Raw genomic sequence first — 14,526 nt, 5'->3', positions numbered from 1 at the left:
ATGTTTGATCATTTTAAACAATACCTTGATATAACAGTAGTAATGTCCAGCATGGCAGCTGAATCCTGAATGTACCAATACTGCATACAACACATATACTACTGGCTCTCCATTTGACTGCGACATGTAGGGCCGAATGTCCAGATACTCAGAGTACCTCACTTCCTAAAAAGAAAGACGTAAATTACCAATTCACTTATTAAATGTCAGTTTTCTTTCCTGGATTCTTAACTGATTACTCGCCTCTCTCAGAAGATTAAATATATTATGGAAAGTCCGAGACTGTGCAAATTACATATGGTTTGTTAAAAGGAGCTCTCTTAATGAGTAGACCTTACAGACAATGTCCCAGACACTGCCATCACCATCCCCGGGTATGTCCCGTCCCACCGGCAGGACAGACCCACCAGGGGTGGTGGCACAGTGGTACACAGTAAGGAGGGAGTTGCCCTGGGAGTCCTCAACATCGACTCCGGACCCCATGAAGTCTCACGGCATCAGGTCAAACATGGGCAAGGTAACCTCCTACTGATTACCACCTACCGCCCTCCCTCAGCTGATAAGTCAGTACTCCTCCAGATTGAACACCACTTAGAGGAAGCACGGAGGGTGGCAAGGGCACAAAATGTACTCTGGGTGGGGGACTTCAATGTCCATCACCAAGAGTGGCTCGGTAGCACCACTACTGACTGAGCTGGTCAAGTCCTAAAGGACATAGCTGCCAGACTGGGTCTGCGGCAGGTGGTGGGGGAACCAACACGAGGGAAAAACATACTTGACCTCGTCCTCACCAATCTGCCTGCCGCAGATGCTTCTGTCCATGATTGTATTGGTAGGAGTGACCACCGCACAGTCCTTGTGGAGATGAAGTCCCGCCTTCACATTGAGGATACCGTCTATCGTGTTGTGTGGCACTATCACTGTGCTAAATGGGATAGATTTCGAACAGATCTAGCAATGCAAAGCTGGGCATCCATGAGGCGGTGTGGGCCATCAGCAGCAGCAGAATTGTACACAACCACAGTCTGTAACCTCATGGCCCGGCACTTCCCCCACTCTACCATTACCATCAAGCCAGGAGACCAACCCTGGTTCAATGAAGAGTGCAGGAAGGCATTCCAGAAGCAGCACCAGGCATACCTCAAAATGGGATGTCAACCTGGTGAAGCCACAACACAGGAGTATCTGCGTGCCAAACTGCATAAGCAGCATGCGATAGACAGAGATAAGCGATCCCATAACCAACGGATCAGATCTAAGCTCTTCAGTCCTGCCACATCCAGCCGTGAATGGTGGTGGACAATTAAACAACTAACTGGAGGAGGTGGCTCCACAAATATCCCCATCCTCAATGATGGGGGAGCCCAGCACATCAGTGCGAAAGATAAGGATGAAGCATTTTCAACAATCTTCAGCCAGAAGCGCCAAGTTGATGATCCATCTCAGCCTCCTCCTGAAGTCCCCAGCATCACAGATACCAGACTCCAGCCAATTTGATTCACTCCGCGTGATATCAAGGACTGAAGGCACTGGATACTGCAAAAGCTTGGGCTGATAAGTGGCAAGTAACATTCGCGCCACCCAAGTGCCAGGCAATGACCATCTCCAACAAGAGAGAATCTAACCATCTCCCCTTGACATTCAATGACATTACCATCGCTGAATATAAATACCATGGCTACAAGAACAGGTCAGAGGCTAGGAATCCTGAGGCGAGTAACTCACCTCCTGACTCCCCAAAGCCTGTCCACAATCTACAAGGCACAAGTCAGGAGTGTGATGGAATACTCTCCAGTTGCCTGGATGGGTCCAGTTCCAACAACACTCAAGAAGCTCGACACCATCCTGGACAAAGCAGCCCGCTTGATTGGTACCCCATCTACAAACATTCACTCCCTCCACCACCGACGCACAGTAGCAGCAGTGTGTACCATCTACAAGACACACTGCAGCAATGCACCAAGGCTCCTTAGACAGCACCTTCCAAACCCGCGACCTCTACCCACCAGAAGGACAAGGGCAGCAAATACATAGGAACACCACCACCTGCAAGTTCCCCTGCAAGTCATACACCATCCTGACTTGGAACTATATCGCCGTTCCTTCACTGTTGCCGGGTCAAAATCCTGGAACTCCCTTCCTAACAGCACTGTGGGTATACCTACCCCAAATGGACTGCAGCAGTTCAAGGCGGCAGTTCACCACCACCTTCCCAAGGGCAATTAGGGATGGGCAATAAATGCTGGCATGGCCAGTGACGCCCACATCCCATGAATGAATTTAAAAAAATAGTATTTTTCCATACTTAAAACGGTATTTCTACATTACAACAATAACTATACTTCAAAGTAGTTCATTGGTTGTAAAGCACTATAGGTTATCCTGAGGACATGAAATGCGCTATATAAATGCAAGTCTTTCTTTAAATGTTCATATATTTGTAAATCAGCACATAATGAAAATTTTCTTCATTCCTTTCCTTTGGATCACAATGCCTTCCTCTTCACATTATCCTGACTGTTTTGGCTCAGCAGTCTACAGGAAATGGACAGATCTGAATCTTGTCCCATCAAGAAAAATATGCAGACCTTGTGTTGCTGGGAAACAAAACCATCCACAGGTTCTTCCACTTCTGACAGAAAGGTTATTCTTGGGGGCACTGTCACAGTCTTCGAGACATTCCATTCAAAATAAACAGTCGAGCAACATCACAAACACCTCACATTTAACGAACCTCACCAGATCAAAGAATCTGAATGATAATAGAATTTTAACTTGGGGAGGGCTGTAACGTACCACTATTGTTCTTCCCAGACTAGATGCTGGAAATGGACCTCAGTTTTGGCAAAGAACATTTATGATAAGTTCAAATGCAGGAAAATGAATGGAATAGCTATACTTTACAGGAACAGCCATATCACAAACCTCCAATTTGCCACCTTATTTGGAGTCTGTTTTTCAGCCCTGAAAAGCTGACTAGAATGTATACAAGGCAAAAGTTAGGATAATTAAGGAGGAAATCGAACTATATAAAGAAGCTGGAGGTTGTGAAAGGTAATTCACTTGATAAAATATTTTAACATATTCTTACAAGGCAAGCAATTTCCCACCCTCAAACCCATGGAATTTCTTGCCTCAAACACTTATGGTATTAGGATAAATAGAACTTCCAAAACGGCAAAATACCTTTGTGATCTTTCCACCTGTAAAGTTAGCGAAGCGCTTCAGAGAGAGTGTCAGGACATTTGAAGCTCGATGGATGGTGAATCTCTTTGAGGCAGGTACCATTTTCTTACACCTGGTTTCATTATGAAAGAAATTTAGTGTTAGAAATCAACTAGCAATCTATTTCATAGCTATGCAATAAATTCAAAAGTTATGATGGGAATGAATTTTTAAAAAAAACTATACATGTCAAAGACATTACTCAATTTCAGAATTTTCTTCATTCAGGAATGGATTACTCAGATGTGAACCAGGAGCAAGAGCTCTAACTTTTCAGCTGCAAAGTTATCACAAGGATTTTCTCAACACATTTGAGACAATTGATCAATTCTTGGTTTGGCTGTTTCATGGATGGTCTTAAGCATTCTATTTCATTATTGCCTTCATACATCCAGTTCCTTGGATACAAATGATATCATATTGTACCTTGACCCAAAGACAATTTCAATTTAATTAGCAGGCTATATGTAACTTGGAGGGTTAATAAACCTCACAATAAAATTTACAGACGTTAAATATGTTTTTACAATGCCACACAATCAGTTACAGCAAACTTAAAACCGGGACTGAGTTACTAGTTTCAACTGAATTAAGGCGGCAAGATCAACCTTGGTCTTTATTATTGACACTTGTATAATAAAAAGATTACAAATAAACCAATTTAAACAATAAAATTAAGGGCAGGTATTAAACGTTGTATTGAAAGATGAAGATACAATATTCACTGTGTTGCTGATGGTTTGCAGGATAACTTGTTTAAGAAGGGGATGTTGGTGTATAGTTAAATACTTTGCAGGTGTTCTACAGCATCTAATTTCAAACCACCTATGTTTTAAAGTTTCACTCAACTATAGGATCATAAAATGACTTGGGTCCTGGCTTGCTAATGTTGAATTATTTGCTAATTACAAAGTTTAATGAAGTGTCAGTCTTAGATGCTCGAGTTTTCTCATTTTGCCTTCACTAAGAAAGGCATAGAGAAGTTATACAAATCAAGCGCAGTCACCCACTCTTCAGATTTGGATACCATACAGCTATTACAGCAGGCACCTCTTTGGATATTGTACTACTAAAAACTAAACATCACAGCCCACTTGCACATTAATGAGTTCTCCCCTACTGGCTCCCTTTTGCCACATGGTCTCATATGGTGCTTCCCATTCAGTAATTTTCCTTTATGGCTGCACTTGCCTTTTCTCACGAGCAATTTCCTGTGTATCCCAATTAGGCTAGCTTTCTCGAACCAGCTTCCTACCCTTGATGTTTCAAAACTGGCGAGCGAGCCACGACCTGAACTTGCAAGTTTATGAAAATGGGATAGTTGCCAGCAGACTGAAGTGAAATTCGAACCATCAAGGACTCCAGAAGAGCCCTGGGACAAGTGATAGACTTCTTCCACAGTCAACAACAATGGAGACAACTACGCAGCAAGACACAGGATAAAGACCACAAACACATGTGGAATAGCAATTAAATTATACAGAGAAGATAAGTACAAAAATGTGCAGCATTATTGCTAGTGGCAGAGGAAACTACTAGACTAGTTACCCAGTCCTCAACTCTTATAGTCACCTAGATGGGGAGAGTTGTTGTAAAGGGTAAAACATAGCATGGGTGCCTGTTCATCTCCACACGGGAGTCAGATCCAACGGGTAAAAGGTACCAAGAGGGTCCATATGGCTGAGAATTAAGGAACGTCTACGTGACCAACTCGACTGAGGTTGAGAAAGCTTTGCTTAAGAAATTGGAGAATATCTGGTGCGATTGATCTGACCTGTCCTTACCAGTGATAAGGGAAAAACAGAGGGGGCTACGAGTTTCACTCAAACAGATCGAGGATGAGACAGACTGGAACCGGATAAAATCCTGTTGGAACAAAGCAGATCAGATGGAGTCAATGGCTATGATTGCCTCTGATGATCTGAGGAGAGATTGGGTGCAGAAGTAATAACAGGCCTTCCACAGCATACAAACGTCGTAATAGAGTTCTCTGGTTTGGACACTTGAGGCATTATAAAAGGGGTTAGGAAAAAGAGAATGAATTTAAAAGGCCACAGTGAAAATTAAAATTGCTAGGAGGAAGAAATAGTGTTTTCAGCAATTCTTGTTTTTAATTATAATGGAAGAGGTTGATAGATTCTGTGGTCAGTCTCAAAGTGTGTCTGAACGTGTGAAAGTTTGCTACTAGCACATGATCCTGATCTTTAACAATTCTTAATTTGTTTAGCAGAAAGTGCTGCTGTTTTCTGTTTTGAACAAATTTGGAGTAATTCACTAGAGTGTTTGATTGAATTATGAAACTGTTTTTCTGTGGATTTGCCCTTCAGTAATGCAAATTAGGCAAATAGTCCCTCGGTGTGCAATTTGGGATTATCAGGAAGAATTTGGAATTATCAGAAAAAAATTGGCAGAGTTCACAACCCATTAAAAGACATTTTTAAAATGCATGAGTGTGCAAATAGTTGTTGAATGTTTTCAATTTAAGATTGTGCCCCCAGGATTGGGAGTATTAAGGGGAAAATAAAGGAAAATTGATTTTGTACCTTTTAAAGACGCATGGGCATGGATTCATTTAAAAAGTATTAAAAAACTGCTTCAGCAAACTGTTAGTGTGATTGATTCCACACCCTATAGTTTCAAAAGAAGTAATTAATTTCTGATAGCTCAACTGCGCTGCTGGATTAATTACTTGCTGTACTAGTTTTGTTAAATAACTTGGTCTCACACCTTTAGGGCTTCAGGCACTTCAATCTGCTTTTGAGTGGAAAGGCAGGCTAGACTAGAATGCCTGCTGCAATACATAGATGAGTCACTGTTAGCTACAAAAATAAAGGAAAAAACATTTCTCATTGTTAGATGAGCTGACAACTGGGAAGGTCCAAATAAAATCAGATAAATCGGGAGACCCAATCTGAAATTGACCATTCAAAAATGGGGGAAGAAAATCCAATACAGACAGCATCATGGGGATCAGTGTAAACCCTATAAAAAGGATGCAGATGTTGAATAAAGAATGAATGCCACATTTGGTCGTGTATCCACAGATAAATGATGGCCACAAATATGGAGATGACACGTGGAAGGAGAAAGGGAAACGCGATGAAGGTGGAGCAAATGGTGTGATCTTTCCTGCAAATATGAGAACAGTATTGACAAAAATTATAGAATGGTTACAGCACAGAAGGAGGCCATTCTGCCAGTTACGTCTGTGACAGCTCTCTGCAAGAGCAACTCAGCTAGTCCCATTCTCTGCCCTTTCCCAGAAAGGGTCTAGAAAAGAAGAAATCCACTTGCCCAGTCCAACTAAATAACCCCAGTGTCAATGGACTGGAAGTATTAGAATCAAGAACTGTACGTCACAATAACATGAGCTTTGAGATTGTACGAGTTATGTTAAACATGAGCTTGAACACTTTGACAAAATTTAATGGAGGGAGTTATTCATACCTAATAAACACAATATTAGGAGAATTGGTCAAAGAATTGCTAGTGAAAAATCGGAAACAGGAGCAGAGGGCTGTGAAAATGAGTCTGAGGAGTCTAAATCACAGAAGAAACGTGCTTCGACAGAATGTCTAAGGTTCAAGCCCCACTCCAGGATTTGAGTAAAACGTTCAAGTTCAGTACTGAGGAAGTGCTGCACCATCAGAGGTGCTGTCTTTTGGATGAGACGTAAAAGATAGCACAGTACTATTCTGAAAAACAGGGGAGTTATCCCTAGTGTCCTGGCCAATATTGATCTCTCAGTCAACAACACAAAAGCATTATCTGATCATCACATTGCTGTTGTGGGAAATTGCTGTGTGCAAATTGGTTGCCACATTTCCTACATTATAGCAGTGACTGCACTTCAAAAAGTACTTCACTGGCTGCAAAGTGCCTTGGGACATTCCGTGGTCAGAAAAGGTGCTATATAAATGCAAGTCTTTTCTTTGAATAGGCTCGGCGTCATCACCGTCTAGCCATTGTGTGGAGAATCACTTGGGTAAGGTGTAAGTTAACAGGCGGAGTTAAAATATAAATAAACCATGATCTAATTGAATGGTGGAACAGGCTTGAGGGGCTGAATGGCCTACTCCTGTATCTATGTTCCTATTTACATCTCCTGAGTCAACACACTTGGCTGGGCTGTCAGTAGTTTTTTGTTTATTCAGTTGGGGGATGTAGGCGTCGCTGGCTAGGCCAGCATTTATTGCCCTTTAGGTATTGGTGAGCTACCTTCTTGAACTGCTGCAGTCCTTAGGGTGCAGGTGCACCAACAGTGCTGTCAGGAAGGGAGTTCCAGGATTTTGACCAAGCGACAGTGAAGGAACGACTATATAGTTCCAAATCAGGATGGTGTGTGACTTGGAGGGGACCTTACAGATGGTGATGTCCCCATGCATCTACTGCCCTTGTCCTTCTAGGTGGTAGAGGTCGCGGGTTTGGAAGGTGCTACCGAAGGAACCTTGGTGCGTTGCTGCTATGCATCTTGTAGAGGGCACACACTGCGGCCACTGTGTGTCGGTGGTGCAGGGAGTGAATGTTGAAGGTGGTGGATGGGGTGAAGCTGGTGGATAGGGCTGAACAGCCTGGAAATGTGTGAAGGTTAGGCAAGTGAAACCTGACTGAATTTAATAGTAAGTATTCTGGGGGTTGTAATTAGCCACTCATCCGACCCTCATGTAAGCCTCAGATCCCAGAGGGCACAGTTAGAAACTGTTGGCACAGCGAATGTGCAGCTCCTTTTACACTGCATTTGAAATTTATTCATTAGTTACATCTATGTAACAATCTATGTAATAATCAGCCTCCAGCATCAAGTATCATTTGCGCCACACAAGTGCTGGCCAATGTCCATCTCAAACAAGAGAGAATCCAACCACTGCCCTTTGAAATTCAATGACATTGCCATCGCTGCATCCCCTATCAATATCCTGGGGGGTTACCATTGACCAGAAACTGAATTGGAATAGCCATATAAATACCATGGCTACAAGAGCAGGTCAGAGGCTAGGAATACTGTGGTGAGTAACTCACCTCCTGACTCCCCAAAGCCTGTCCACCATCTACAAGGCGCTAGTCAGGAGTGTGATGGAATACTCTCCACTTGCCTGGATTACTGCAGCTCCAACAACACTCCAGAAGCTCGACACCATCCAGGACAAAGCAGCGCACTTGATTGGCACCCCATTCACAAACATTCACTCCCTTCACTACCGACGTCAGTGGCAGCAGTGTGCACCATCTACAAGATGCACTGCAGCAACGCACCAGGACTCTTTCGACAGCACCTTCCAAACCCGCGACCTCTACCACCTAGGACAAGGGCAGTAGATACATGGGAACGCCACAACCTGCAAGTTCCCCTCCAACATCCACACAACATCCCGACTTGGAACTACATTGCCGTTCCTTCACTGTCGCTGGGTCAAAATCCTGGAACTCCCATCCTAACAGCACTGTGGGTGTACCTACCCCACATGGACTGCAACGGTTCAAGAAGGTAGTTCACCATCACTTTCTCAAGGGCAACTCGGGATGGGCAATAAATGCTGGCCTAGCCAGCGACACCAAATCCCATGAAAGAATTTTTTAAAAAGTAATTTGTGATGGCAATAAAGGACAAACTTTGTTAGTCTTGATCAATGTACAACTAAAGAGCACATATGAATGGCACCTAAGAGCCATTACATAGTGGCTAAACTGTTTATAAACACAGCACTGGTAATTAAATCAAAAGCAGCAATGTGGATGAATCTAGTTAACAGTTCCATAAAGGATTCAAGAACAAGGTTTCGTCCATTAATTGCATACACAGATATAGGTCAAATTTGATGCAGTTTAGAACTAACACAGAATCCTGTGAATGGTCTATTTAACCCCATGGCAAGTTACTCAGGGGAAAAATGTGACACTTAGTTGCTGGTACATCTGCAATGGAAAGGGAGCCCTCTGGTTCTAAGCAAAAGCTGTGAAATAGTGTTCAGGCTACAGCATTTTTTATTTATCAAGGTTTTACTCCTTCACCTCTCAGAGAATGATATAAAATGCTGAATTATAGGCTGCTTCTGTTGCCTTATTGCTTGCTGAAAAGCTGCACAGCAGTAAAGAACAAAATTCAGCCAGTAAATTAATCAACCCAGTAACAGACACTGCTTAAATTGAATGACTGACCCTTTGATCTTATGAACTTACATTGAGGCCTGTCTATAATGCAATGAATAGGTGAATGCTGGTCCATGGAAAGGATCGTGAATGTGATCCAGAAGGACAATTAGATGGCATGGCAAACAGTCAATAGCCCTGGAATATTTTTTTCCATTTACAATTTAGGAAGCACATTTGGATCCTTATTTAAACTGCGAAAAATTATACAAAATCACATTAGTGTAAATGTGGTGCTGTTGATTTAATCTACAGGATTGCTACACAGGTGATTTTTTTAAGTCACAATTTAAAATTAGACCTAATTTTCTTTACTCTGAAACAAATGCACTGTGTGCTGAACTTGGTTATCTGCAGCATTATATTTGCAGTTCATAAAAATCCACCAGAGGTGACACTTTGAAGCTTTTTTTTTAACCGCATTTTATTCTGTTAGGTTTTTCAAAAATTATGCAGTTCAGCAGTCTAGAATTCAATAACCAGTCTACAGAATGAACAGCAGATCGCTCGCTTGTGTCTTATCCAATGCTTTGGTGGTGTTCTCAATCCTAAAAACTGGCTTACATTTTTATAAAAGGGAAATTACAATATATTTATTGAAATTCAACTGCAAACTAATATTCATTGCACCTGCCAGATGCATTTTATTGCTAATGTTTGAAAGCAGAGGTAAATTTATTCAAATACTCAACTACAGATATGTTAATAGGTACTGCTAAGTAACTGAAGGAGTGCACACCTTTCAGCAACTAATAGATGTTTCAGCATTTTTTATCATTCTGAGAGATGAAGGAGTAAAACCTTGGTAAATGCAAAATGCTCCAGCACAAACAATATTTCACAGCTTTTGCTTAGAACCTGAGGGCCCCCTTTCCATTGCAAATGAACCAATAATTGTCACTTTTTTCCCGCTGAATAACTCGCCATAGGGTTAAATAGACCATTCACAGGGTTCTGTTAGTTCTAAACTGCATCAAATTTGACCTATATCTATGTACTATATATACAATTAATGGAGGAGACCTTGTTCTTGGATCCTTTACAGCAGCTGTTAATTAGATTCATCCACATTGCTGCTTTTGATTTAATTACTGGTGCTGTGTTTATAAACCGTGTAGCCAACTATGACATCTCTCTAAAGGAATCAGACAATTATATATATGAACTCCCAGACCCATTTAAAGAATTACACAAGATTTCACATTTTAAGACTTTTATAATATCTAAACTGAAACAAATCCAAATAGTACTTTAAGTAGCTGATACCCCAGATTACAATAAAATACCCCAAACCCTCACATCACACTTATACATTACACAGTCCTTTTTGATGGTGAAATCCTTTGCAGTTAAAAGTTACAAACTCCTCCCAGTAGCAATGGGTTGGATTTCCCAGACCTTTTCAAAAAAAATCAATGTCCCCTTCGCTCACTTTTCCGAGCACTTCTGACCTGGAAGTCCGTGAATAAGGTGATTCCTGGTGATCCTGCTGGTCGTCTACTTCTCCGCAAGTTTCAACTTTCAAAACAGGTTCAAGTCTTTGCAGTTTTTTGCTGTCTCAGGCTTCCGAGAGCAGGTGTACTCTCTCTCTCTTTCGAGGCGACAACTGCTGGGTTCCCTTCTTACATCCTGCCTTGAGGCCATAACCACTAGTTTTTTCTCTTGCCTGCCTTCAGAAAACCTGTTAAATTTATCTGGAACCACATGTCAATAACTTATTATTCTGTTCCAATATACAAAGTCCAGACGCCTGTTTCATACAGCCATCTGGGCTTTCCATTGTTCCCAAGTGTTAACAGCTGCTTGGTATATTTGCATCTTCAGAATCAATGACCCCATGTTTTACAGCCCAAAAGTTTGGGTGGGTGAAACCCATTGTTCTTCAGCTGTTACCCCTGCAGTCTCTGTTTTTTGATCTTGCTGTGGCCCCAGGTGGCCAGGCCCTCTGGCAGCGGCTCCTCCTGGGCCACAGCACCACACACCTCTGCAAGGAGCAGCAGGAGGAGGGAGCAGCCCTATGGGCCAGCCTGAACCCAGACCTCCATGAACGAGACATCAACAAATTGAGCAGCGGACACAGCCTCGGCCACCGGCCTGGGAAACTCTCCGCTGCGGCGGAGATAAAGTGATCACAAAAGATAGAGAAGGAAAAAAGGTGGGGTAGCAGTACTGATTAGGGAAGACATTGTAGTGCTGGAAAGGGAGGATGTCCTTGAGGGGGCAAGGACAGAATCCATTTGGTTAAAGCTGAGAAGCAAAAAGAGTATGATTACGCTACCAGGGTATTCTACAGACTTCAAAACAGTGAGAAAGAGATAGAGGTGTAAATCTGCAGGGAATTCAAAGATATGTGCAAGAACTATAGAGTGGTGATATTAGGGGACTTTATTAACCCAAATATCAATTGGGATAATTTTAGAGTAAAGGGTAGAGAGGGAGAGGAATTTCTGATATGTGTTCAGGAGAATTTCCTTGATCAGTATGTTCTCAGCCCAACTAGAAAGGAGGCATTGCTGGATCTGGTCATGGGAAATGAGGTGGGCCAAGTGCCTGAAAGGGAGCACTTGTGCAACAGCAATCATCGTATCATAAGGTTTTATTAGCAATGCAGAAAAGCAAGGAACAAAATAAGATAGAATGCCTAGACTGGAAGAGAGCTAATTTCAACGCGATGAGAAGGGATCTAGCCAGGGTAGAATGGAACCAAAATAAAAGCAAAATATTGCAGATGCTTGAAATCTGAAATAAAAACAAAGTGCTGGAAATACTCAGGAGGTCAGGCAACATCTGTGGAGAGAGAAGCAGAGTTAACGTTGCAGGTCTGTGACCTTTCATCAGAACAGTTCTGATGAAACGTTGCTAGAATCGAAACAAAAAGTGACTAAGAGTTGCCTCGGAACACTGGTTTATCTGCAAGGAAGAGATGCTTTAGGTACATTCCAATGAGGGTGAAAGGTAAGGGACCCAAAAACAGGCCTCCTAGGATGACCAGAGAGAGAGAGATTATGATGAAATTTAAAAAAAAAGTTTTTTAAAAAATTCATTGGGTGTTGGCGTCGCTGGCTAGGCCAGCATTTATTGCCCATCCCTAACTGCCCTCGGGAAGATGGTGGGGAGCTCCCTTCTTGAACCGCTGCAGTCCAGGATTTTGGCCCAGCGACAGTGACGGAACGGCGATATAGTTCCAAGTCAGGGCAGTGTGTGACTTGGAGGGGCACTTGCAGATGGTGGTGCTCCCATGCATTTGCTGCCCATGTCCTCCGAGATGGTAGAGGTCGTGGGTTTGGAAGGTGTTAAGGAGTCTTGGTGCATTGCATCTTGTAGATGGTACACACTGCTGCCACTATGCGTCAGTAGTGCAGGGAGTGAATGTTTGTGGATGGGGTGCCAATCAAGCGGGCTGCTTTGTCCTGGATGGTGTCGAGCTGCTTGAGTATTGCTGGAGCTGCACCCATCCAAGCAAGTGGAGAGTATTCCATCACACTCCTGACTTGTGCCTTGTAGATGATGGACAGGCTTTGGCGGGTCACGAAGTGAGTTACTCGCAGCAGGTTTCTAGCCTCTTGTAGTCACAGTATATATATGGCTACTCCAGTTCAGTTTCTGGTCAATGATAAGCCCCAGGATGTTGATAGTGGGGGATTCAGCAATCGTAATGTCATTGAATGTCATGGGGAGATAGGTAGATTCTCTCTTGTTGGAGATGGTCATTGCCTGGCACTTGTGTGGAGCCAATGTTACTTGCCACTTATCAGCCCAAGCCTGGATATTGTCCAGGTCTTGCTGCATTTCTACACAGACTGCCTCAGTACCTGTGGAGTCACGAATGGTGCTGAACATTGTGCAATCAGCGAACATCCCCACTTCTGACCTTATTATTGAAGGAAGGTCATTGATGAAGCAGCTGAAGATGGTTGGGCCTAGGACACTACCCTGAGGAACTCCTGCAGTGATGTCCTGGAACTGAGATGATTGACCTCCAACAACTGTAACCATCTTCCTTTGCACTAGGTATGACTCCAACCAGCGGAGAGATTTCCCAGATTCCCACTGACTTCAGTTTTGCTAAGGCTCCTTGATGCCATACTCGGTCAAATGCTGCCTCGATGTCAAGGGCAGTCACTCTCACCTCACCTCTTGATTTCAGTTCTTTTGTCCATGTTTGAACCAAGGCTCTAATGAGGTCTGGAGTTGAGTGGCCCTGGCGGATCCCAAACTGAGCGTCATTGAGCAGGTTATTGCTAAGCAAGTGCCTCTTGATGGAACTGTTGATGGACACCTTACTGATGATTGAGAATAGGCTGATGGGGTGGTAATTGGCCGGGTTGGACTTGTCCTGCTTTTTGTGTACAGGACATACCTGGGCAATTTTCCACATTGCCGGGTAGATGCCAGTGTTGTAGCTGTACTGGAACAGCATGGCTAGGGCGCGGCAAGTTCTGAAGCACAGGTCTTCAGTACTATTGCCAGAATGTTGTCAAGGCTCATAGCTTTTGCAGTATCCAGTGCCTTGTCGTTTCTTGATATCACGCTGGGTGGATCGAATTGGCTGAAGTCTGGCATCTGTGACGCTGGGCACTTCAGGTGGAAGCTGAGATGGATCATCAACTAGGCACTTCTGGCTGAATTTCGCACTGATGTGCTGGGCTCCCCCATCATTGAGGATGAGGATACTTGTGGAGCCACCTCCTCCAGTTAGTTGTTTAATTGTCCACCACCATTGATGGCTGGATGTGGCAAGACTGCAGAGCTTAGATCTAATCCGTTAGTAATGGGATCGCTTAGCTCTATCACATGCTGCTTACCCAGTTGGGCATGTAGACAATCCTGTGTTGTTGCTTCAACAGGTTAACACCTCATTTTGAGGTATGCCTGGTGGGATGCTCTCCTGCACTCTTCATTGAACAAGGGTTGGTCTCCTGGCTTGATGTTAACGGTAGAGTGAGGAATGTGCCGGACCATGAGGTTACAGGTTGTGGTTGAGTACAATTCTGCTACTGCTGATGGCCCACAGTGCCTCATAGATCCCTAGTTTTGCATTGCTGGATCTATTCGAAATTTATCCCATTTAGCACAGTGGTAGTGCCACACAACACGACAGAGGGTATTCTCAATGTGAAGGCTGGACTTCACCTCCACAAGGACTGTGCGGTG

At 43.3% G+C, this 14,526-nt stretch overlaps 1 protein-coding gene across 2 annotated transcripts in view; it reads right to left on the bottom strand.

The window, feature by feature from the left end:
- Nucleotides 1-14,526, bottom strand: part of usp42 (ubiquitin specific peptidase 42) — a 96,460-nt gene that overhangs the window by 37,035 nt on the left and 44,899 nt on the right. For both annotated transcript variants that reach the window (XR_010977420.1, XM_068056596.1), the window contains exons 9-10: nt 3,187-3,298; nt 25-165 (exon numbers count right to left, since the gene is read on the bottom strand). Coding sequence is in view for 1 of the 2 variants with exons in the window: in XM_068056596.1 (XP_067912697.1) it covers nt 25-165; nt 3,187-3,298 (253 nt within the window). In the remaining variant the exon portion in view is untranslated. The remainder of the gene's footprint in view (nt 1-24; nt 166-3,186; nt 3,299-14,526) is intronic.

Source organism: Heterodontus francisci, chromosome 24, assembly GCF_036365525.1.
Source record: "Heterodontus francisci isolate sHetFra1 chromosome 24, sHetFra1.hap1, whole genome shotgun sequence".
In the NCBI taxonomy this organism is placed as follows: Eukaryota; Metazoa; Chordata; class Chondrichthyes; order Heterodontiformes; family Heterodontidae; genus Heterodontus; species Heterodontus francisci.
The sequence above is the reverse complement of the archived record's forward strand: the minus strand, read 5'-3'. Positions and strand labels throughout refer to the sequence as shown.